Source organism: Athene noctua, chromosome 10 (genome assembly GCF_965140245.1).
Source record: "Athene noctua chromosome 10, bAthNoc1.hap1.1, whole genome shotgun sequence".
NCBI classification, from domain to species: domain Eukaryota; kingdom Metazoa; phylum Chordata; class Aves; order Strigiformes; family Strigidae; genus Athene; species Athene noctua.
Window position 1 is genome coordinate 2112170 of NC_134046.1, and position 21576 is coordinate 2133745.

Sequence of the window (21576 nt, forward strand, 5' to 3'; positions counted from 1 at the left end):
AAAGCAGGGAATAATCAGGCAGGATTCCTCCAGCTCTGTGCCCCAACACAGGCTCTTTCCACTGTCCAGGCCAGGCTGACATCCCCTTCCACCATCTCAGGCCTAACAATTACTGATCCGTAAGAGAATATTCCATCTAATCAGAGGTGTGTGATAAGCAATACCAGATGCTACAGCAACCCCTTCCTTTAACCCTGTAATGTGTAAGAAAAGGAGCTTCTATCTGCTGTCTTGGCTCATGTGTCCTCAAGCCGTAATTCATTTTATTGTAGGGGAAGCTCCGCGCCTACCCTTATTGGTTTTGCCTATCCTCTCATACACATTAGTTTCCTTTCCCAAAACCTCAATTAAGTTGCAAGTGCGACTGCATATATTAACTTTTCTACAACTGGGTCATAATATCTCCTCCGTCAGAAGAGTTACCGGGACTAAACCGGGGCACTGCACTGCCTTGGGCGTGAGACCCCAGCAGCCGCTGAAGGCAGGTGGGGGGAAGCTGCTCTCCCCCCGTAGAAGGCAGCCTTCCCCCCCAGGCTGATTCACAGGGGGTCACAACCGGCGCCCCGGGCCCGCGTTGCGGGTGTCTGTTCCACCGGGACACGGCGCGACCGGCGCCGGACAGCGCGGGAGGCGGCAACGGGAGGCGAGGGAAAGGCCAGCGCCCCCTGAGCCGGCCCCAGCTCCCGCCTGTCCCTTCCACTCGCTTCTCATTGGAACCACTCCCCCGGCTTCGGAGGCGCCGCCGGACCCCCCGGGACCCCCCGGGACCCCCCGGGGCCGCCACAGGCCGCGGCACCTCCCGCCGCGCCCCCTGCGCATGCGCGCGCTCGTCTCCCGCCTCCCGGGTTATCCCACATCGCCTCGCAGAGAGGGGGGGGGACGGCTTAAAAAAATGAAAGTTTACCCTCCTCTACATCGTTTTTTAGGTAGGTTTTCACGCTTCTAGCTCCAAGAAGAGGATTATCTGGTTGTTAACAGCGAGACTCGGTGCGAGGGGCTGGAAGACAGGCCGGGAGGCGCTACGTGGCATCCTGTCCCCCCCCTCTTTCCCTGCGGGTGGGTCGGTCCTGTCCGTCACCTCCCCTGCTCCGGAAGGGGCGGGGCCGGCCGGGGTCAGTGCGGGCGTCGGGCGCGCGCGGCGCGGGTGTCGCTGGTCCCGCCGCCTGAGCCGCCGGCCCCGCCATGCCGCCGCCGGGCCAGACCCAGCTCCCGGACTGGGACGGCCTGAAGCTCCGCGTGCGGACGCTCATCGCCTCGCACCGCGTCATGATCTTCAGCAAGAGCTACTGCCCCTACTGCAATAAGGTGAGGCGGCGGGAGTGGAGGAGTCTCCTCGGCGCGCTCTCCCGCGGGGCCTCACCTCGGGCCGGCAGCCGCCGGGACCGGGTGTGTGTGTGTGGCTCTCTCGGAGCCGCTTCCTTCGCCCTGCCGTGACGAGGAGGAGGAGGAGGAGAAGGGAGGCCTGGCGCGGCCCCCGTGCGAGGCGAGAGACTTCTGCCCTGAGGGCGCCCGCTCGCGCGGCTGGCGGCCCGCCCAGGGCGGGGGGGAGCGCTCGGAGGGAAGCGGGCTGGAAAGCAAGTGTGTGCGGGGGCGCTGCTCCTTGCGACGGCACCCTGGGGATTCAGAGAGCACCGGAGGAGCGCTGTGTCCACGCCGCTTCAGTTAAGCACAAGCTGCCACTCCTAGAAAACCCCCTCATCGGGCTAGAGGCGTAGATCCGAGCTGGCCGCCTCGGTAGTGCTTTCCCTTTGCCACGTGAGGGAAGGGGTAGATGGATGTGTGGGAAGTTCCGCACAATGTGCTTGTTCCTCGGTTATAAACAGCTTTTGTGTCTGCTACTCAGAGGTCAGGGTGCTGGTTTTGTTACTTACTGAAAGTTTGAGCACCACGTTGCTGTACAACTTGGGAAAAGTTGCGTCCCTGGGGAGGGATAAGTTTTCTGCTCCTTTTAAATTAGAGGGAGAAGGTTTGACTCTGTACTACAGAGTGTAAGTTCTAAATGCTGACCGTAATTTGTGTTTTAAAAAAGCCAACTATTGGCTATTCGTGACATTTAGAGAAAAAAATCTTTCTAGTCCTTGTTATGCATCAATATCACGGGGTGCTGTAAGTAGTGGGCCAGAGTCATTAAAGAAAACCAGGATTTTCATTAGAATTTTATGATACCAACATGCTATAGTCATAGCTCATACAGAATCTATGTGTGTAGACATTGTGATTCTTGGATGTTTACAGAGAGCGTGTTATGAAAAGTTAGTTAAACCTCATAATACTGTGTTTGATGTGGCCGTGGTGAAACAACATAGTTGGAACTGTGAGTTTGAGTCCTGATGTTCCTCCTGGAACCAACAACCAGGAAAACACTTGGAAGCTGCACTCCTGTGTGTAGGTTAGGTTTAGTTCCAGTAATTCTTCTGATGGAGGAGATATTATGACCCAGTTGTAGAAAAGTTAATATATGCAGTCGCACTTGCAACTTAATTGAGGTTTTGGGAAAGGAAACTTAGGTGTATGAGAGGATAGGCAAAACCAGTGCCTTCTCTCTCAGAATGTTTTGGCGGAAAGATAGTATAGCAATAGTAGGCAGCTCAAATCCTTCTAAAATTTGCTTACTTATCAACTTAATGGAATTTTTAGCAAATGAAGGGTTGGAGCCTTGCTCAAGTCTAGTCCAGTTGACAAGTGTTACCTGCTGCTGAGGAGAAGCCCTTTTGTGGAGGACTTTTCCATTGAGAAAGCCTTAAAATACTTAGTTGTGCCTGTCTGTATTGCTCTGTGTGATTTTTTTTTTATTGCTGTTAGTGATTTTTTTTGACTGCTCGAGTGTTGATACGCATAGCACTCAGTCCAGTGTTTTTGAGGTTATACAATGGCATTGTAATTTTTTAAACCTTGCAGCCTTTTCCTTCATCTGTTTCTGGTATTGCAGTAGCACTGGACTAACACAATGAGCTTAAGGGAAAAAAGACTTGACTGTAGTCCAGTAATTAAATTCCAGTTTAATGTTCCTTCCTGTATTTGTTCAGAGATTCTCCATTAGGCAGGATTACTTGTTTCAGGGAAACAATCAGATATGAGGAATATTATCTTTCTTGTCTTGGAAAGAAGGAGTATCTTGAGTAGGAGGGCCCTTTCTCATGACCCTTTCTAGGAGGGAGAGTTGGAAGACCTTGTATGAAGATTTGTGAAGGAACAGGTGTTAAACTTGAGGTACAGCGAGAGGAAGAGCTGATTACTCAAGTAAACAGATCTCCTTGACTTATTTTCCTGTTTGGAACAGAAACGAAAGGGAATATAATGAAGAAAACGTGTCCATGTATTGCAGAGGGAGAATTAGAAGAAGAAAGTTTATGAGATGGAAGCTACATGTGAGACATCAAGTGATAAAACAGAAATATTTGCAGCAGTCTGAGTATTAAGAGCCCCTCCCACGGAAGACTTAGAAAACAGTGAAAGGAATAAGAGAACAATGGATAATGCAGCATTCTTCCTAGGTGATCTAGTCTGTAGAATTAATGAAGTGGGTATAATTGGAAAGTGTAGCTACAGCTTGGATGCTTTAGCCTGTAATTGCATAGTTTTGAGCTCTTAAAGACAGATGGATATGAATAGTGTGCACTGTGTCTGTTTTTTTTACTGTGGATGGTTGTTAGCAATGTGCTTTTCATAGGATTAATTGGAAAACTGGTGATGTTTAGCACTAGTGCGGAGAACACTCATGCTCTAAAAGGACCTAATTTGGGGGGTGGGAAGAATTCTTACTTCAAATGGAGGTATCCATGCCAGGAGAAAATTTAAACTGCTTTCTTTCAGAAAAGCACTGCAAATAAATCCTCTAAATGAAATGAGTAGGTTCTGTTCAGTTTTGCTAGTAGCATGACTAAGCAATTGTTTTGTTCTTTTTTTTTTCTGCAAATACAATTTATTGTTCAATTGCTTTAGCAAGGCGATAGTGGAGAGGGGGTGGTGTTAGAATGACTTCCTTGTCATAACTTAGACTAGTTCTTTAATTTCTTACCACCCTGGAAAGATTTAATATTAACATAAAAATTCATATAGAAATGAAAGGTTTTTTTAGCATGAAATATTGCCAAGTCTGAACATCTGTGATATATTGAAATTATTTTAAGAGCAACATCTGTAGTTGCGTAGAAGTTGCAGGTTGTTCTGGTTATATGTTCTATATTTTATATTACCAATCACATTCTGTATCCACAGGTGTTTCTGGTCACTTCAGCTGGAGCTGTTATAGAATGTTAGCTGATATGTGAAACAGCAGACCTAGGACATACCATTATTACTCAACTACACTATATGAAGTTTATTTCAAACCTGCTTAGCTATTGTAGTGACAGAAAGCATCTCAAGGAGGAGTTTCCTAAAGTGTTAGACCACTTCCTCAGTGTTAGACCAGTCTCTCAGCTACAGATAAATTATCTACTGTTTAATTCAATATCTGGAAATTTTTATAGTCCCTCTAGTTTTGTAAAAACTGAAAAGGTTTAGTGGGTAAATGAGGCTGTTGTATTAGTCAGAAGGAAAGTAAATTGTTGCATCAGGGATCACGCAACCTATTATCCGTCCCAGACACTTGTTGGAGGAATTACATTTTTAGGATTAGGATATAAGGAAGGAGATTTCCCAGTATCTCCTGAAGTTTCTAGCACTGTGTGGCTCAAGAATTTCTTGACCTGAGCTTGTTAGTTTTACTGAGTTAAAAGTTTTCAGTTGACATTAGTTGGTCTGTTAGCTCTTTTGATCTCCATTTAATTTTGGCTTTTACAGTGTCAGGTGGCAGTAAGTTTTCTGGTTTATGCCTTGTATGGAGGTTTACTTTTCGTTTCAAAATTGTGCTCTGGTAAATGCAGTTGTTGCAGTTTGCTCCAATGAGTATTTCTCAGAAATCATTTCCTGTTAACCTTATCTAGATATTACTCATGATTAGTGTATGCTATCTTTCTACTCCTCCTAATCATGTTTTTTTCCAAACAGACATAATCTATTATCTCTTACCTGTATTGAAGATTTCATAACTGATCATATACTTGTTACTTTTCTTTTTCTTGCATTAGCACAACCCAAGCATGAGCTATTCCTAAGTATAGAGTGCAATAGCTGCTTCTAATTAGGATGCTGACATTTGTCAGATTTTTTTCTCTACTCCATATCCTCAGTAGAGAACAAAGGTTGCCTAAATGCTTTGTCTTAAATCTGTCCTTTCTTGAGTGTCATCCTTTCTGGTTCTACTAATGTTCTCTATTCTGTCCTCCCCCTGCCAGCTGCTGTTGCAATGTTTTAATAGTTTTTATTAATAAAAAACCACTAATAGAAACTTGCCTGTTACTCCTGCTGCAAACCAAACCAGCAGCCAAGTAGCTAATGTTGTGACTTCCCTCCAGATTCTTAGTTTACCACTTCATAGTAGCAATCCCTTTAAGTTTTGCTTTTTAGATCTTTCATGGCATTCAGCTTGGACTTTGTAACAGCAGTTGCAGAGCAGGAGGTCTGGAATGGTTCCACTGCTGTTTCCCTTTCAGTCTGTAGCCATAGTTGTTCCAGTAAGCATGACTGAAGGTGATGGTGAGTTTAGGCCAAAAGTTTTAGGCCACCGGGATGATTAGAGGACTGGAGCCCAGGATGTGTGAAGGAGCTCAGTTTGTTCAACCTTGAGAAGGCTGAGGAGGGATTTTAGTTGCTGTCTTCAGCTACCAAGTGAGAAGGCAACCCAGACTCTTCTCAGCTCAGAGTTGCAGTGAAAGGACAAGGGCCAAATACAAGTTGCAATGAGAGATACTCCAATGAGATAAAATGGAAATTCTTTACTGTGAGGATGGTGAAAACACTGGAACAGCCTGGAGGGGTTACGGTATGTACCTCTCCTTGCAGATGGGTATTCAGAACTGGAGTGGACAGTGCTTGAGTAACTTCATCAACCTTCACATTTGGCCTTGCTTTGAGCAGTGAGTTGGATCAGATAGCAGTAACACTGCATCCTGTGCCATGAGGTATGGCAGTGTCCATCTGGAAGGACAGTTCACAATTTCAGTACTGCCAGTTTAACATGATGGTGCTGTAAAAATCTCAGTTCAAAAAGGCTACCTGGTTTGAAAATGACAATGCTACACTCTATCTGGAACAGATGTTGGAAAAACACCCAGAACTCTCTCAGGGAGAAGAGGGGGGGAAAGCAGTAAATATCAACTAAGTTGTCACTTAGGATGGTTTTTTTCCTTTTTAAGACTAGGCATGTGTATAGAGTTCTTTTATTTATTGCTGACTTCTAGATGCATAAAACATGTTTCTAGGACATGTTCTATGATACTGTATCTGAGTTTATTCATGGCAGTGCAGGAGAAAAGCAGCCTTTTAAGGACAAAGCATCTTCAGAATGCTTCTCCTGCTTAATGGAGAAGAATAGCAATTTAAAAGGTTAAAAAATGTAACTGTTGCATTCTGATATTAACTTCCTTGATATGTCACAAGCAAGATATTAATGATTTAGTGAAACAATGGCAAACGGATTAGGTCCTGGAGGCTGAGGCAGATGTTATTGAACAGCAAACCAAAAATCAGAGCCAGGAAAAAATTCTGGAGGTCATCTTAGTCTTGTCCCCGCCTCAGGGTAGGAGAAGCTATTGTTCAGACACTTCCGACATGTAGTTTGAAGACAGTGCTGATGAAGATTGTCACCTGCATAGGCACTACATTACAGTGTCTTGCTGTTAGGAAAAACTTTTCCTAAATTCTAATCTCAATCTCTTGATACAGTTCAAGACCATTAGTTGTTATTCCATCCACCACTGCTTCTTTTATTCTTTGAGGCAGACAATTATTTCTTTAAACACAGCTGTTTCTTTCCCTGTCTCTTCTATGTTAAACCCAACTCCCAAGAATAATTTTTTTCTGCTCATTCTAAAATTCTTTTCTGAAGTACAGCAAGCAAAAGTGAATGCAGGGCTGGTAGACATGAGCTGTCCCAGTTCTGAGTACACTTGGAGATCATTACCTTTTTTTTCAGCTTTTTACAATATACTTTTTTTTTTTTCATTGACTTTACAGTGTTTTGTTTTGCATGTTATCCTTTACTCCCTCCTTTTTTTTTTTTTTTTTTTTAGTACTGCCAAGGAATGTGGCTGCTACTTTTCTCTCTTCTTGATGTTTTTCTAAATAGCAGTTATTCTCATGGCTTTGGTATCTGTCAGGGATGGAGTCTGCAGCTAAGCAAATTGTATATATAAACTTTTTCTTAGAGTAATGAAACTTTTGTTGGAAGGTTGCTGTGATGTGGGATGCGTAATCTGAGTGCTGTTAAATAGCCTGGCTTTAAGTGTAGAACATGCAAAATGTAGTAGTGCCAAACTTTACCAAAGCCATGCAGAGCTGGGCCCTCAAAGCATAATAACTGAGACTTAGAAGTTACCTGTGTATGTCCAACAATCAGTTTTCACCTGGAGCGGTGTGTCAGATCTTGTGAAACCTTTGCACTGTCGTCATGTGTTTCTTTTGTAGGTGAAAGAACTCTTCCGCTCTCTGCGTGTGGAGTACTATGCTTTGGAACTTGATGTAACTGGTAAGCAAAAGAAAGAAAATCTATCACATGCTGCTTAGTGTAACTAGAAATGGGTGCCTGTGCATGACTCCTTAAGCTGTCTTGAACTAACTGGAAGTTATATACAGCAATAAAATTAATTGCAATATGTGCGGAGATAAAAGCAATTAGGCTGCAGTGTGGATTTTAATACAGGGTGTGTTTTTAATATAATTGAAGGCTTTGACTCTGTACAAATCATCAGCTCGCAGAGGATGTGAGATCTGATTTCTGTCTGAAGAGCTCTGTCTTTTGGGAAAAGCCTGTGGTATTTTTCTCCTACCTCAGGGTCTTTTGTGGCTTTAGTTGAGTTGTTAATGTTTAACTTGGTATATGTGTGACCTTCATAGGGAAAATTGCCGAGGGTAAATTCCAGTACCTTGGCTGTTGCTGGTTTGAGGTGTTTTTTTAAAGCCCAAGCTGTTTTAGTTTTAGTACATGTAGTGCCTTATGCATATATGTACATAATTCATGTAGGTTTTAATGTTGTTTTAAGATTAAGTAGTTTCTAACATAATTCTTCATAAACTCTTAATTGCACTTTGGTAAGTTGTTGAATGTGTATTATCAATCTTTTTCTGTACAAAACTTAGTTTTCAGTGCTTTTTTTGAAGTGTTTGTGCCTAAGCAGTGTTTGGGAAGAATGTACTTGTTGATCCATAGCATCTCTTCTACTTTTTATTAAAGTTGTAATATTGTGAACCAATTATACCCCAAGATATGCTAAGTACAATGCAGAATTTTTTTTCCGGAATTACTCCTAATTAATAACGTATTTCCCTTGCAATTGCGCTTATTACGGATACTAAATAGATACGGTCTTGGAGTAAAAAGACTTCACTCAAAGTGATTACTGTAAATTCTCATTCCCCCATTTACTGCTGGACAACTGCGGAGAGATCCAAATTGAGTTTGTGTGTAGGTGCCGATGTTTCAGATGACAGATCAGGTCAGGCAATGCTAATCTTAAAACTAAAAGGTTTAAGGCAGCATGGTGGGTAGAAGAATTCCTGAAGGTAGTGGTAGGGTAAGTAGAAGAGCATGTTTGTTCTTCCCATACCCATAGTCTCATAATACAAAGCTGCTGGGCAAAACTGTGCGCTTACACAGAGTGTATTCCAAAATTCTCATGAAAGAAGAGCTGTCTGAATGATCTGTGATATCTGGGAAAGAATTTCTGCGTAGTACCAAGTATGATGTTGTCAGGAAGAGACTGATGAGAATCCTGGAAATACAGGGACTAAACTCTTTCAACTTTACCCCTTTCTGTAGAATTATGGCTTGAAGCACCGATTTATCCTTGGTATTTAAGCATGCTCTTTTGAGAAGTAGTTTCTGAGGACTTGCTTATGTTCAGGAAGTTTACAAATGAGATGCTTGCAATAGAATTGTTTTCTTGGCAGGCCTACAGTATATTGCAGTTCAGACTTTTAATACTTTGGGTTGCTTTAAAAGTTCCCTTCTTGAAAATTGTTTTATTATGTACCTGTTTCTTCTGTTCTTAGCTGATGGACCCAGTATTCAGCAAGTGTTAGCAGAGCTAACAAATCAGAGAACAGTGCCTAACGTATTTGTGAATGGAACTCATGTAGGTGGCTGTGATTCAACTTACCAGGTAATTTTTTTTAAAAAAATCAGCTGGAAGTGGACAAAACTACTGAGTGAATTGCTGTTTGATCATAATTAATTTTTGTGTGACATATTAGACTGGGTGAAGCGGGTCATAGAAGGCAATGTCATTCAGTTTTTGTTTACTGAGAAGTGTGTGTGGTAATTTGATTTTTTTTTTTTGTCCTCTCCCAGGCTTATCATGATGGATCACTGCAGAAACTTCTTGGGGATAGCAAAGATATAGAACCCTATGATTATGACCTCATTATTATTGGTGGTGGCTCAGGTGGACTTGCATGTTCCAAGGTATGACATGAAAATTGCACTAAAGAACAGGTTGTATGTGAAACTTCTTCAAAAATTAATCTCCAGTAATCACAGTAATATAAACCAGTCTGTTTTGATGATTACTGTTCAATTTGTTAATTAGTGTATCAGTAGTGATTTAGTAATGTGCTCACTCAGGTGATCATGGTCTGCATGGACCAGCTTCTAGCCAATGTCTATTCATGTCCCAATCCTAATAAGTTTTAGGTTACGGGCTGAGGATAGAACATAGTTTTTTAAGTATCTCCTCTTCATGTGTAGTACACAGGCACTTCAACGCTTCCAAACAGTGATCTGGAGAACTTAAAGTCTACTCTTGAAGTACTTTGTACTGTTTAGGATTCAGGATCACCAGTCATCTAAAATGAAGTGCTTTCAGCTGTTCTCTCAAGCAGCTGGTTCGCTCTTCAGTTCTCTTTCTAGCTGCTTTTTCAAAAGTGGCAATAGAGATTGTGTACCTGGTACACAGCTATTGTTCAGAGTGCCTCAGGGCTTAAGGTGTGGATTCAGTTTTCTGTTCTACCTGAGGGGTTTGAACACACACTTCCACTTCTCAACCAGGTGTTCTAACCATCAGTTTATGCTTTGAGCATGGTGATGTTATTCTTGACGTCACTGGCGATTGCTGTACAACAATGCAGTGAAGAGTGCAGCTTTCACTAGATAAATATAAAGCAGGCAGGAGAAGGTGACAGTTGAATTCTTCAACTGGACATTTTCAGAATGCTCCAGATATTTCCTCACAGTGCCTCTGGGACATCGGTTCTAACCTTGGTGATAGTTCCCAGACTGTTCAGAGTGGACGAGGTCAGGTATTCTCAGAGTACAAGATAGCTGGCTAAACCTTGTTTGAGACAGGATTGCAGTAACCGTGCAGGAGTTCTTAAACGGATTTGAGGCACCTAAATATTTGATCTGAGCCCTTGAAAGATCAAACAGTGGGTAAATTCTATCAAGTACCTGGTAATTCCTTGGTTGGGGTATCACTGGATTATTCAGGTTGGAATGGACATTAGGAGGATGTCTGGTCTAAGCTCCTGCTCCAAGCAGGGTCAGCTGTGAGGTCAGACAAGGTTATGGAGGACCTTATCCATTTAGGTCTTGAAAACAGCTGGAGGTGGAGATGGCACAGCCTTTCTGTGAAACCTGTTTCACTGTTTGAGTGTCCTCATGGTGTGAAAGTTACTCACCAGGTCTGAAACTCTCTTGTTTTGACTTACAGCCATTATTTTTTGTCCCTGCACTGTTTGCCAGTGTGAAGAGCCTGGCACAGTCATCTTGATGACCTCCTTGTAGGTATTGGAAAGTTGCTGTTGGGTCCCCTCTAAAATCTACCTTTTCTGTAGGCTGAATGTGTCAAGTTCCCTGACCCTTCTCCTAGGGTGTGCTCCAACCCCCTGAGCATCTTGGTGGTCCTCCACTGAACTGTCTCCAGTTTATGAACATCACTTTTTTTCATACATGAACATGCTAAGTCATTCCTGCCCTCCTGAGAGAAGAGGAGATAAATATTTCTTTGAGTGAGGTAGAAGAGGATCGTAGCCTGATAAACTCATCTCATACCCTCTTCAGATCATGGCTTTTGGCAGCATAGGATGATACAGATGCAACATTGAACATAAGCATCTATTCAAAGTTTGGAAGAAAATAATAGTTTTTGAGAGATTTCAATTTTTGTCTAGTGAAGGAGGTAAGAAAACCATATATGATAATGAGACTAACTAGCAAAGGAGCCTTTTACTAGTGCTAAGTATATTGTGTCCATAAATAAGTGGATGGGCTTTTGTGGTCAGGCAAAAGTTTATTAATGCTGACTTGTCCTCCATCTTCTGTAGGAAGCTGCTGCCTTGGGAAAGAAGGTAATGGTATTGGATTATGTTGTTCCAACACCTCTTGGAACCTCATGGGGTAAGCTTCTGTTAATGTGTATTTTATGATGTTTGAGTGCCAATGATAGATACTGTGTTATTAGATGGATTTGTATTTATAAAAATTGTGGCTGAATTTCTGTAATTCTGGAACACGGTTAACAATTCCTGTCCTGTTTGCTTCTCTGGACAGTTATCTGTGTTGTGTATTGCTAGCTTTCAGTTCTGTCAGATGTTCTAGTTTTGTTCACTTTCAAATCATGTCTGGCTAGTGTGTGTATGTTCACATTCTCATGTTTGAAGGGGTTTTTTTGCCTTTTATTTCCTCTATTTCATGGACAACTGATCTAGGCTACCTCTAGAACAGTATGACTGTATGGCTGTGCGTGCCTGACCTTTCCATAATTAAAGACAACTGCTGTCTGACCTTGTTAATGCTATTGGCAGTTGAGAATGAGTAAGGAACTTCACTGGTCAGGTTCTCTTGAGTCGAGGTATGAATGTGCTGTCACAGCTAAGATTTCAAACAAATGCATATTTCAAATTCCACATAATAGGTGATACTAAACTCTAGGAACTCTGGGCTTTTTGCCTTGCTTACTTGCCAATCTGACTAAAATCTGAAGTATTCTGGGTCTGTGTTTAAGACAACACACTGTACTCTTGATTCAGTGAGTCAGGTAACATCTTAAACTGAATACAAACTTGTAAGCTTAATGTGTTCATTGTGGTTTAAAATGTCTCTTACAACAGAAAGTTCATGTTACTTGTGTGGCTATAGCAAACATCAGCTGATAGATGGGCAATTATGCAAAGCACATGAGAGGAAAAGCATAAATACGCTGTTCACACAGGTAATAACACGGTTCTTTCCACTTTAGGACTTGGTGGCACATGTGTAAATGTAGGTTGCATTCCTAAGAAGCTAATGCATCAAGCAGCACTTCTGGGTCAAGCACTCCAGGATTCGAGGAAATATGGGTGGGAGTATGAAGAACAAGGTTAGTAAGAACAGAGGACAGACCACGACAGTGCATGGATGAGACTCTTGATTGTTCTTGTACGTTGGACTTAGTAAACCAGAGGCAGAGCTCAGCAGTGTTCTTAGGTGAATCAGAAGCCATTCTTCCTGAGCCGTGGAAACAATTAGGATTGAAAGCTAATTGTGTTTTGTTCCCTGTATTATCTGAATTAAATGAAAGAACTTCTAGAATAGGCTTATTTCAGATAGGGACAAGTCAGGTAAATATTAGCATAGTAGAACAAGACTTTAATATGTATCCTCATTATTGATGATAATGATGTTTTCTTAGCGTGATGTACAATGAATAAGATCTGAGTTTTTCTTTAAGGGTGTGTTGCGCTTTGATTTCTTTAAATATGAAATTAATGTCTTGTTTCAGTTAAACACAATTGGGACATCATGGTACAAGCAATTCAAAACTACATTGGTTCTTTGAACTGGGGCTATCGAGTGTCCTTAAGAGAGAAGTCTGTGACATACCTCAATTCTTACGGAGAATTCATTGAACCACACAAAATTAAGGTATATGCGGTGTTTAAAACGTTGAGAGGGAAAACTCATGTTCTAAAACTGCCTTTTAAAATCCATCAGGGCTTCATCTTGACACTGCCGACTTAAGTTTACAGATATCCACATTGCTCTTCCATAACAGTTACAAAATTCACAAACATTTTGGCCTGTTCTAAAGTACAGTAATAATTTGATCCAGTAACTTATTTCACACATGAGTTTTTAGCTTCAGTATACTTATGTCTTGCATAAATAGAGTTAGGTCATCTCAGCTGCTGACTGCATGACAGAGGTCAGCAGCCTGAGTGGGGACGGGGAGAAAGAAAAGCTTCAGCTGTATGATTTTGCCACTTGGAAAATCTTTTATGCTAAAGCATAAAAACCATCAAAATTAAATTTGGACCGAGTGCTTGCGTAAAAGTGCTGCTAGAACCTTATGCTGTATCAGCATAAGAATTAAACTGTCAGTTTTGCAAGACAAAACATGTGCTGGCAATCTTGCTGTAAGTGCTATTGTAGCAAGGTTAACTTAGAAGTGCACATTGAAGACAACTGTTTGATTCAGTGGGTGTGATTGTTTTCCATATGAGTTCATGAAGCCAGAACTACATGTTTCAAACCAAGACACCAGCACTGAGAAGATAGTAGTGGGCTCAATTTCCCTCATCTACCAACTGTTTTGGTGTCCAGGTAGTGTCCTTAGTCATAAGTGAAGGAGAAGAGAGAGACTTCCAGCAGGGGGTTGGATTAAATGACCTGCTGAGGACCCTTCTGACCTGAATTACCCGATGACTCAATGGGAAGGAAGGGTCCCTCTTCATCTGTGGTGGAAAATTACTAAAGAGCAAGAATGAAGGTTGGATTTTGAGATAACATTGGCACGATGAAATTTCCCAACATCAAGGACTTCTAGAGGTCAAATGAGTTTGAATTCATTTGAAGTTGGGTCTTTGTCCCCTGGAATCACGTAGCTAAAGACTTTTTTTTTTTAATTTCTACATTAGTCTAAGAACTATCCGAGGTTACTCTGTCACTAACACTGTGTTTGCCTTCTATTGGAAGTGGGGGGCAAAGGGGGCTTAATTTCTTGTGACTTTTTATAACTTGAAACTAAATAAAGAGTTGGAATGGGCAGGATTTAAATAGTAAAGGATTTAACGTGCTCTAATGTGAGAAAAGACGGATAGTTTGAAGCCTGTTGTTCTTCAATGACCTGTGTGGCTTCTGTAAATGTATTAGTTCTTGTTTGAAATTGCTTGTTCTTAAATATATCTACAGTATTTAAGGGGAGGATTACATGCTTTTTTTCTTTAAATTTACAACCTGTTCCTGTGATAAAGACTTTCTTAACTGTGTCTACATAAACAGGCAACTAACAGAAAAGGACAAGTAACCTATCACACAGCAGAGACTTTTGTCCTGGCAACAGGAGAAAGGCCGAGATACCTGGGTATCCCTGGAGATAAAGAATACTGCATTACAAGGTGAGGTGAAAAGGCATCACAGGCTGAACTTTGTCTGCTCTAGTGTTTGCAAAGACAAAACAAGCTTGTGTTGAAAGAACCTTCTGACTTCCACTTCTTTTCTTTTTAGTGATGACCTCTTCTCCCTGCCTTACTGCCCTGGCAAAACTCTAGTTGTGGGTGCTTCCTACGTGGCTCTAGAGTGTGCAGGATTTCTTGCTGGTCTGGGTCTGGATGTCACAGTGATGGTGCGTTCCATACTCCTTCGGGGCTTTGACCAAGAAATGGCAGAAAAAGTCGGTGCTCACATGGAAACACATGGTGTAAAGTTCATCAGGAAGTTTGTACCCATTCAGGCAAGTGCTTTCTTTAGGTTTCTTCTCTCTGTGCCGAATTCCTTTAGCATTTAATTTAACATTTAATTACTTTAAACAGCACATGTAGAACGCATGTGCTGTCTGGAAAGGTTTTGGCTCGGTACGGGAATAAATGTTTTATGAGATTAACCTTTTTTTACTGCTGAATGATAGATGAGTAGGTCAAGGCTTGAAGTGACAGTGTAGGTGAGCTCTGCTGCTTAAGGTCATTCTAAGCTTACAAATATTTATACAGGTTGAACAGCTGGAGGAAGGCATGCCTGGAAGACTGAAAGTGACAGCAAAGTCTACTGAGGGATCAGAAATCATTGAAGAAGAATATAACACTGTAAGTGTTTCCGGATTTGAAATAACTGAATATAGCAGCATGTGAAGATGTATTAAAATACTTTAAAAGTGGTTCGGGGGGGGAAAAAGTGAAAGGAAATTTGCTTGAAAAATTGTTCACATAAACTACTGCCAGAAAAAGACATGCAAATTCAATATTCATCTTCAGTCGAGCCCTGTCAGCAGAGTGGGTGAAGCTTTACGTGCCTGGAATTTAGTTCATGTGATCAGAGCTGTGACTTCTGTTTGTGTCCTGATGTTAATGCTTTGCTGTTTGCATCTCTGAAACAAGTTGCACATGGAGGAGCCTGAACTGTTCGTGGCTCTTTCAAAAAATATTTTGAAAAGTGAGTTCAATCATATATTTCATGGTTTGGTGTTTTTTTTCTTTTCAGAAAAAGACCAAAATGCTGATTACACTTTTCTTGCATAAAACTATTGCATTTAATCTTGGGGTTTTTTTAGGTTTTGATAGCTGTTGGTCGTGATGCATGTACCAGAAGTATTGGTTTAGAGACAATTGGTGTCAAAATCAATGAGAAGTGAGTATTGCTCAACACCCTTAAACCCCTGAACATCATTTTTTAAAATTATTTTTACCTCTTTAACAATACCTAATGATACTGATGCTTTTTTTAAAAAAATCCTCACTTTTATACCTGGCAATTACATGAACCTTTAAAACCTTTTTTCTCCTGTATTTGAGTACAGTCGTCCATTAACTCCATTTCTTTAATATTTATTTCATAAAAACTAATCTGAGTTAATACCTACTTGCTGGCGACTGTGCTTCAGGATTCATTTTAATCTATTTGCTTAATTTACTTAGAAACTGCAGTTTAATATTGTTAAATTAAACATTTTATTCAGCTCGTGTGACCAGTTAATCTAGGGATTTAAAGAGGCAGCAGACTACTTGCTTCCTACAGATTTAACTTTTTTCTTGTTTCTCCCTGGTGTCAATGCAAAACTGGTGCAGGGGAGGTGGCAGGATTATGTTGTTTAGGAGAAAGAAAAATTAAGATCAGGTTGAAGCAGGTAACAACTTAACTAAGCCAACTCACTTAAACGTGTGAGTGATACTGCAGCTCTTTCCCCATAGGGGAAACTGTACGTTGCAAGCTCTATAATAACTGAGTAAAAGATCCTAAGTGCAAAGATGTCTGAGTAACTTCATTGTAATCATACAGGCAGTGTTCAGGTCAAAACTGGCCCACTGAATTCTGACTTCAGCCATGTCAGTCGGAGGTAACTGATGTTCTGAAGAGTTTGCAATTGAAGCAAAAAAGGCGTGAGCATATTTAATAAAATGTGTTCGGTAGTTAGAATAACACCTTCGTAGCAGAACTTCTCCCCTGTGGTTTGGGTTTTTTTTGCTGAGCTCTGAGGAAGGCTGTGATACTGAACTCTATATTCTCTTTGTTTTAAAGGAATGGGAAAGTACCTGTAAATGATGAGGAACAAACTAATGTGCCTTATGTTTATGCTATTGGAGATATATTGGATGGAAAGCTTGAACTTACTCCAGTTGCCATTCAGGCAGGGAAACTGCTGGCTCGCAGGCTTTATGGTGGTAGTTCCACAAAGGTAAAGCTATAAGAACACAACTTCAGCTTATTTCTGTGCTTTTTGCCTCCAAATTGCAGTAACACGAGTTGATTTGCCTGCTTGACTGTGGGCGCTGCCAGTGTTTTGTTAAAAAAAAAAAAAGTGCTAATACAACTTTTCCTGTTACGTACTGTGTAGAATTTAGTCTAAACATAAATTTTGTTTTTTATTTTTAGTGTGACTATATCAATGTACCAACGACAGTGTTTACTCCTCTAGAGTATGGCAGCTGTGGGTTAGCTGAAGAACGAGCTGTAGAAGAATACGGAAAGCAAAACTTGGAGGTGAGAGCGCTCAAGACTTGTTTAACTTCAGAATGTTTTTCTTGGGTCTTACTGCTTTATGCTCAAGGCATGGTGGTAAAACAAGATTAAAGGTTGGCTAGATAGGTCTTTGGTGGAAGTGTTGTCACCTGGCTAACAAAAGGTATTGGTCTCCCAGAAATCCAGGACCAGACTTGATAACCGTTAGAATTGTGTGTAGCTATTTGTACGCTGCTGAGAAGCGTTTGACTTCAGATCAAACACAGGTTACAAAACTGCAGGTGGCTTTGTTGTTGTTGTGATTTAAGGACTTAGTGCTGAGTTTACTGAATTCCTGGGATGAACTGTCTATTTTCTGCTTGCTCACTGTACTTGAATTGGGAATTAATGACTTCCTGACATCATCTTAGAGCAATAGGAGCATTAGGCATAACTTTCCTGTTTTATGATCATTTTTTGTGTTCTGCACTTCTCTAAAGAGTTTCAATAAAGCTGTTTGCATGCCTTGTGTTTAACTCCTTACCTCTTTCAAATACACTTGCCATTGTTTAACCTTTGCTATTAACTGTTTGCAGAGAAGGTTTAAACTTATATTAACTAGATACTAATTTTGTACTCCTAAATCACTGCTTTTTCTGAAAGTGTGATCTTAAAATGCTGTGTCTTATAGCTGTTGTTGTTTTCATCAAGTATTTAAATCACGGCTTGAGGCAAGTCTTCTCTACTGACTTTCAGAGGATAGACTGCTTGTGCCAGTGGGAACAAAACTCACTGTCTTGTCTAGTACATGTTATGAAAATCTAGTGGGTTAAATGTCAAATAACCTATTTGAAGAGGCGTTCAGTCAGACATACTTCTAAATGAATTCATCAAATTCTAATGGTCTTTTTCTTATCCTTCCAGGTTTACCACACTTTGTTTTGGCCACTTGAATGGACAATACCAGGCAGAGATAACAATACTTGTTATGCAAAGATTATCTGCAGTAAACATGACAACGTAAGTCGCAAGCTGGAATGGATATGCTGAGTGTACTCTTGAAATTCCTCTTTAGACCAGTCAGAAGACTAGTATCTTTTATTTGGCCTGCCTGAGGCTGGTTCTACCCCTTCTGTTGCCATGAGTGTTTGTTTTAAGAGGTCTAATCAATTTGGAGACAGCTGATTGATTTTTTTGTTTTGGATTTTTCTGGTATCGCAGGTTTATACATTATGAAACTTCACCCTGATTTCCTATTTAAGGATAGATTTGTGAAGAATTTACCAGGGTTTTTATTCCAAGTGGCTTTTGAGTAACTGTACTATCTGGTGTCTTGATACAGGTTTCTGGACTTTGTATTTTTTGCCCTTTGCAAAGCGCAGAGTTTTGTATGTTTAGTAGAAACTTGGAAAACATGTTTTGGTCCTAGAAAACCTCATGGGAAATGGGAACTTCTAGCGATCAGTAGGTTCTTGTTGCAGAAAAGTGCCAATGCTGTGTGGTATTTTTCCCTAAAACTATCTGGAAGAACAGATAAGCAAAAGAATTTTTTTTTTTTGATGCTTAAAATTACTTTGGGAAGAGGGAATGATGTGATGAAATAGCATGGCCTTTAAGCTAAGAGGAAAGTAAGCTTACTCTCCCTTATTTGCCCACCTAACCCTTTTTCAAAAACTTCAGGAAGGCTCAAAAGTTCTGCTTTTATTGGAGCTTCATTGGAAATAACCCAGATGAAAAGAACACCATGGAAGGAGGGATTTTATTTAGATTTCTATGTGAGAGGTTTTTTTCCTAGGATGCTGGAGGAGAATGTAAGGTAAATACTGTATCTAAATTGCTTGGATTATGAGAAATTTGTATCCTATCTTGTGAATCCTGGCCAGACCTGGGCTAGAACATCTCTGAAGGTATGGGAACATCCCAGGAAAATGTTTTTAAACACAGTATCCCTCTTGATAAGCCAATTAATGAAGCAAATTGAAACAAACCACACCAGTTTTTAACTTATTTTTATATCTTACTGCCATTGCCTACAGAGGGACAGCTTGCTCAAAGTTTAAGCCTATAATGTTTTCACTTTCCTTGTTAACTGCTTGGAGAGGAAGGGAAGGGCCAGTGAAGCTCTTCAGTATCAGATTTTTAACAAACAGATCCTCTATCTGACCTAATTTCAATGTAGAATAATTTTAATCCTGAACACATTAAACAAACAGCTGACAAAACTAGAATCTGTTCAGTTTTAGGCAGTACCTTTGAAATAGTGCTATGCAATGATTTTAAAACTCATTTTAAAACTCATTTCATTCTGCTATAACAGACTGAAAAGAACTGCAGAACTACTTTCCTTGGAGTAGAACATTTTGTGAACATTCTCTGCTACTGACCTACTTGCATAACATATATTTTTAGTGGAATGGGAGTTACATACTAGGGCTTTTGTTAAACTTTCCCTAGTACTAACTCCTGTTTTGTTCTCACCTGTCTTAAAGAACCGTGTGATAGGATTTCATGTTCTTGGACCTAATGCTGGTGAAGTTACCCAGGGTTTTGCTGCTGCAATAAAATGTGGTCTCACCAAAGAATTGCTTGATGAAACAATTGGTATCCATCCAACTTGTGCAGAGGTAAGGGAGAGGGGGGGCCACAACTTGATTTAAAACCTGCTGCTTTTGAAGGTGGTTACCTAGATGCAAGGAAAGAACACTGCATTGTATTTTGAGATTTATTTAGTATTTGCTTAGCTTCTAACCATACGATGTTGATATCTGATAGAAGACGTCTTAATTGTGTGCTGCAACTTTATTTTGTGTTGTAGCAGCTCAAATCTAGTACTGTTACTTTACAAGAGACCAATAGCCATGTGGATGGTAATGCAGAACAAACATAAATAAGCTGTTCTTTCGGTGTCTTCCAGGTCTTCACTACAATGGATATTACAAAATCTTCAGGACAAGACATCACTCAGAGGGGCTGCTGAGGTTAAACCTGCTGTTTTACATGTTTTCATGTTGTGCACGCTTGGTTCTGTGGAAGCCCTAATACATCCATCCGACTGCTTTGCAGCAGTGTAAACCCTTTGCATCAGTCCCACTGTATGTGCTGCAGCTGGGAGTGGTGCCCCTGGGAGGCTTCCTCGGGAAACAGCGTTGCAAATGGAAACAGTAAATCAGCAGGGAAATCTGGAACTGCAAATCCTGACTTTGCTTGGAATCAGCACGTCTGTGCTTTTTTGACGTTCTGGCTCGGAACCTCATTGTGAGGTGAGCTACGACTGATGGCTGCCATGCAAGGTTGGGAGATTTCTTCATCTGGTCAGATGACTGAACTCCTCCTGAAGGAAATTCTTAAGTTGCACAAATTAAAGCTAATGCTTCTAGGCTCCAGTGTCTTGTACAAATGCCTGAGATAGCGAACAAATGTGTAACTGAATGATTCTTGCCAACAGTTTACCACTGACTGATTTTATCTTTTTTGATGCATTTTGTTTTACTTAATTGTATATTCAGTTGAGTCAAGATGGCACAAATAGGATGCAGTGTTGAGCTGTGCTCTCCCACCTCAACCAGTCTGAAACTTCCAAGTAACCCAAGACATTGCTGTCGTTCACATTCATAGGTGTTTGACCTCAGGTGACATCGTGTCTTTAAGATAAAAATTTCAGTTGTAGGCATCTCGTGTGTCAGGGTTGAAGAGCAAAAGTGTAAGACCTGTCAGTTTGCTCTTTTATGGCTGTATTTAGTGCTAATGGTCTCAAATCTGGTTGCAGCTCTAATGTAAAACACCACAGAAACCAAAACTGTAAGTCTGTGCTCTTACGTGGAGTATTGAAGTCTTGGGAGGAGCAGGGTCTGAGAGTAATCTGTCCCACTGCTATAGTAGGTGCCTGCCCGTGATGGTACGAAGGGTCGTGTAGGATTTCTCTGAAGCGTGTGTTGAGGCAGAGAACAATGACTTGGTGTGCTGTCATGCTTTGTGTAGTGTTGTGTACAGTCAGGACTCTGAAGCTTTCTTCCACCCCTGGCATTCTGCCCTGGGAGAATTGTGCTTGCGTTTGGCTCTTAGTTTTGTCCAAAGAGATGTTTCAAAAAGACTCTTCTGAACACTGTATGATAGTAAACAAACAGTTTTTAACTATTTAATCTATGATGTACCATGGAAACGGAAGTTCAATAAACAATGCATACAACACTTTGGTGTCTGACCTCATGGTTTATGTTATTGCATGCTTCAGATTTTATTGTGCTTCAATTATATTGTTTATCCCATGCAATACTAAAACTTCTGTAGACTTATGCATGCTGTAATCTTTCAAATGGAGAAACAAGTCGTCTTGCCACATCTGGGGGCTTGCTTATGAAATCCAACATGCTTCTATTTCAGCATGCAGGCTTCTCTCTGTTCAGAGAGCGCAATTTTATACCATTTCTGTATAGTCCAGAAGATCCTAAATACATGTATTGTAGTGTTCAGCTCCAGCACAGCTGAAAGATGCTTAGTAGAATCTACCTAGAGTCTTAGCAACAAATCTTGCTGGTGTTCAAATTTAGTAATAACTCTTGGAGACTTTGAGCGTTTGCTATGGGTGCCTAGTAGTACCACGAAATATTTTCACTTGACAGTGGGGACACTTG

The 21576-nt window shown here is 40.9% G+C and overlaps 1 protein-coding gene across 2 annotated transcripts; it reads left to right on the plus strand.

Annotated features, from left to right (window-relative positions):
• The first annotated feature begins 1118 nt into the window (after nucleotides 1-1118).
• Nucleotides 1119-21133, plus strand: TXNRD3 (thioredoxin reductase 3). 2 transcript variants are annotated; one of them, XM_074914178.1, is made up of 16 exons: nucleotides 1119-1305; nucleotides 7510-7570; nucleotides 9094-9203; nucleotides 9392-9505; nucleotides 11362-11434; nucleotides 12276-12395; nucleotides 12798-12940; nucleotides 14297-14412; nucleotides 14522-14747; nucleotides 15004-15096; nucleotides 15561-15637; nucleotides 16526-16682; nucleotides 16880-16987; nucleotides 17870-17965; nucleotides 19435-19569; nucleotides 19860-21133. In XM_074914178.1, exons 1-16 carry the CDS (start codon nucleotides 1183-1185, stop codon nucleotides 19920-19922), a joined length of 1815 nt encoding a protein of 604 aa, XP_074770279.1. In that variant the 5' UTR covers nucleotides 1119-1182; the 3' UTR covers nucleotides 19923-21133. The 2 variants fall into 2 exon arrangements, with proteins under 2 accessions (XP_074770279.1, XP_074770280.1); XM_074914179.1 differs by lacking the exon at nucleotides 16880-16987.
• Nucleotides 21134-21576: the final 443 nt, after the last annotated feature.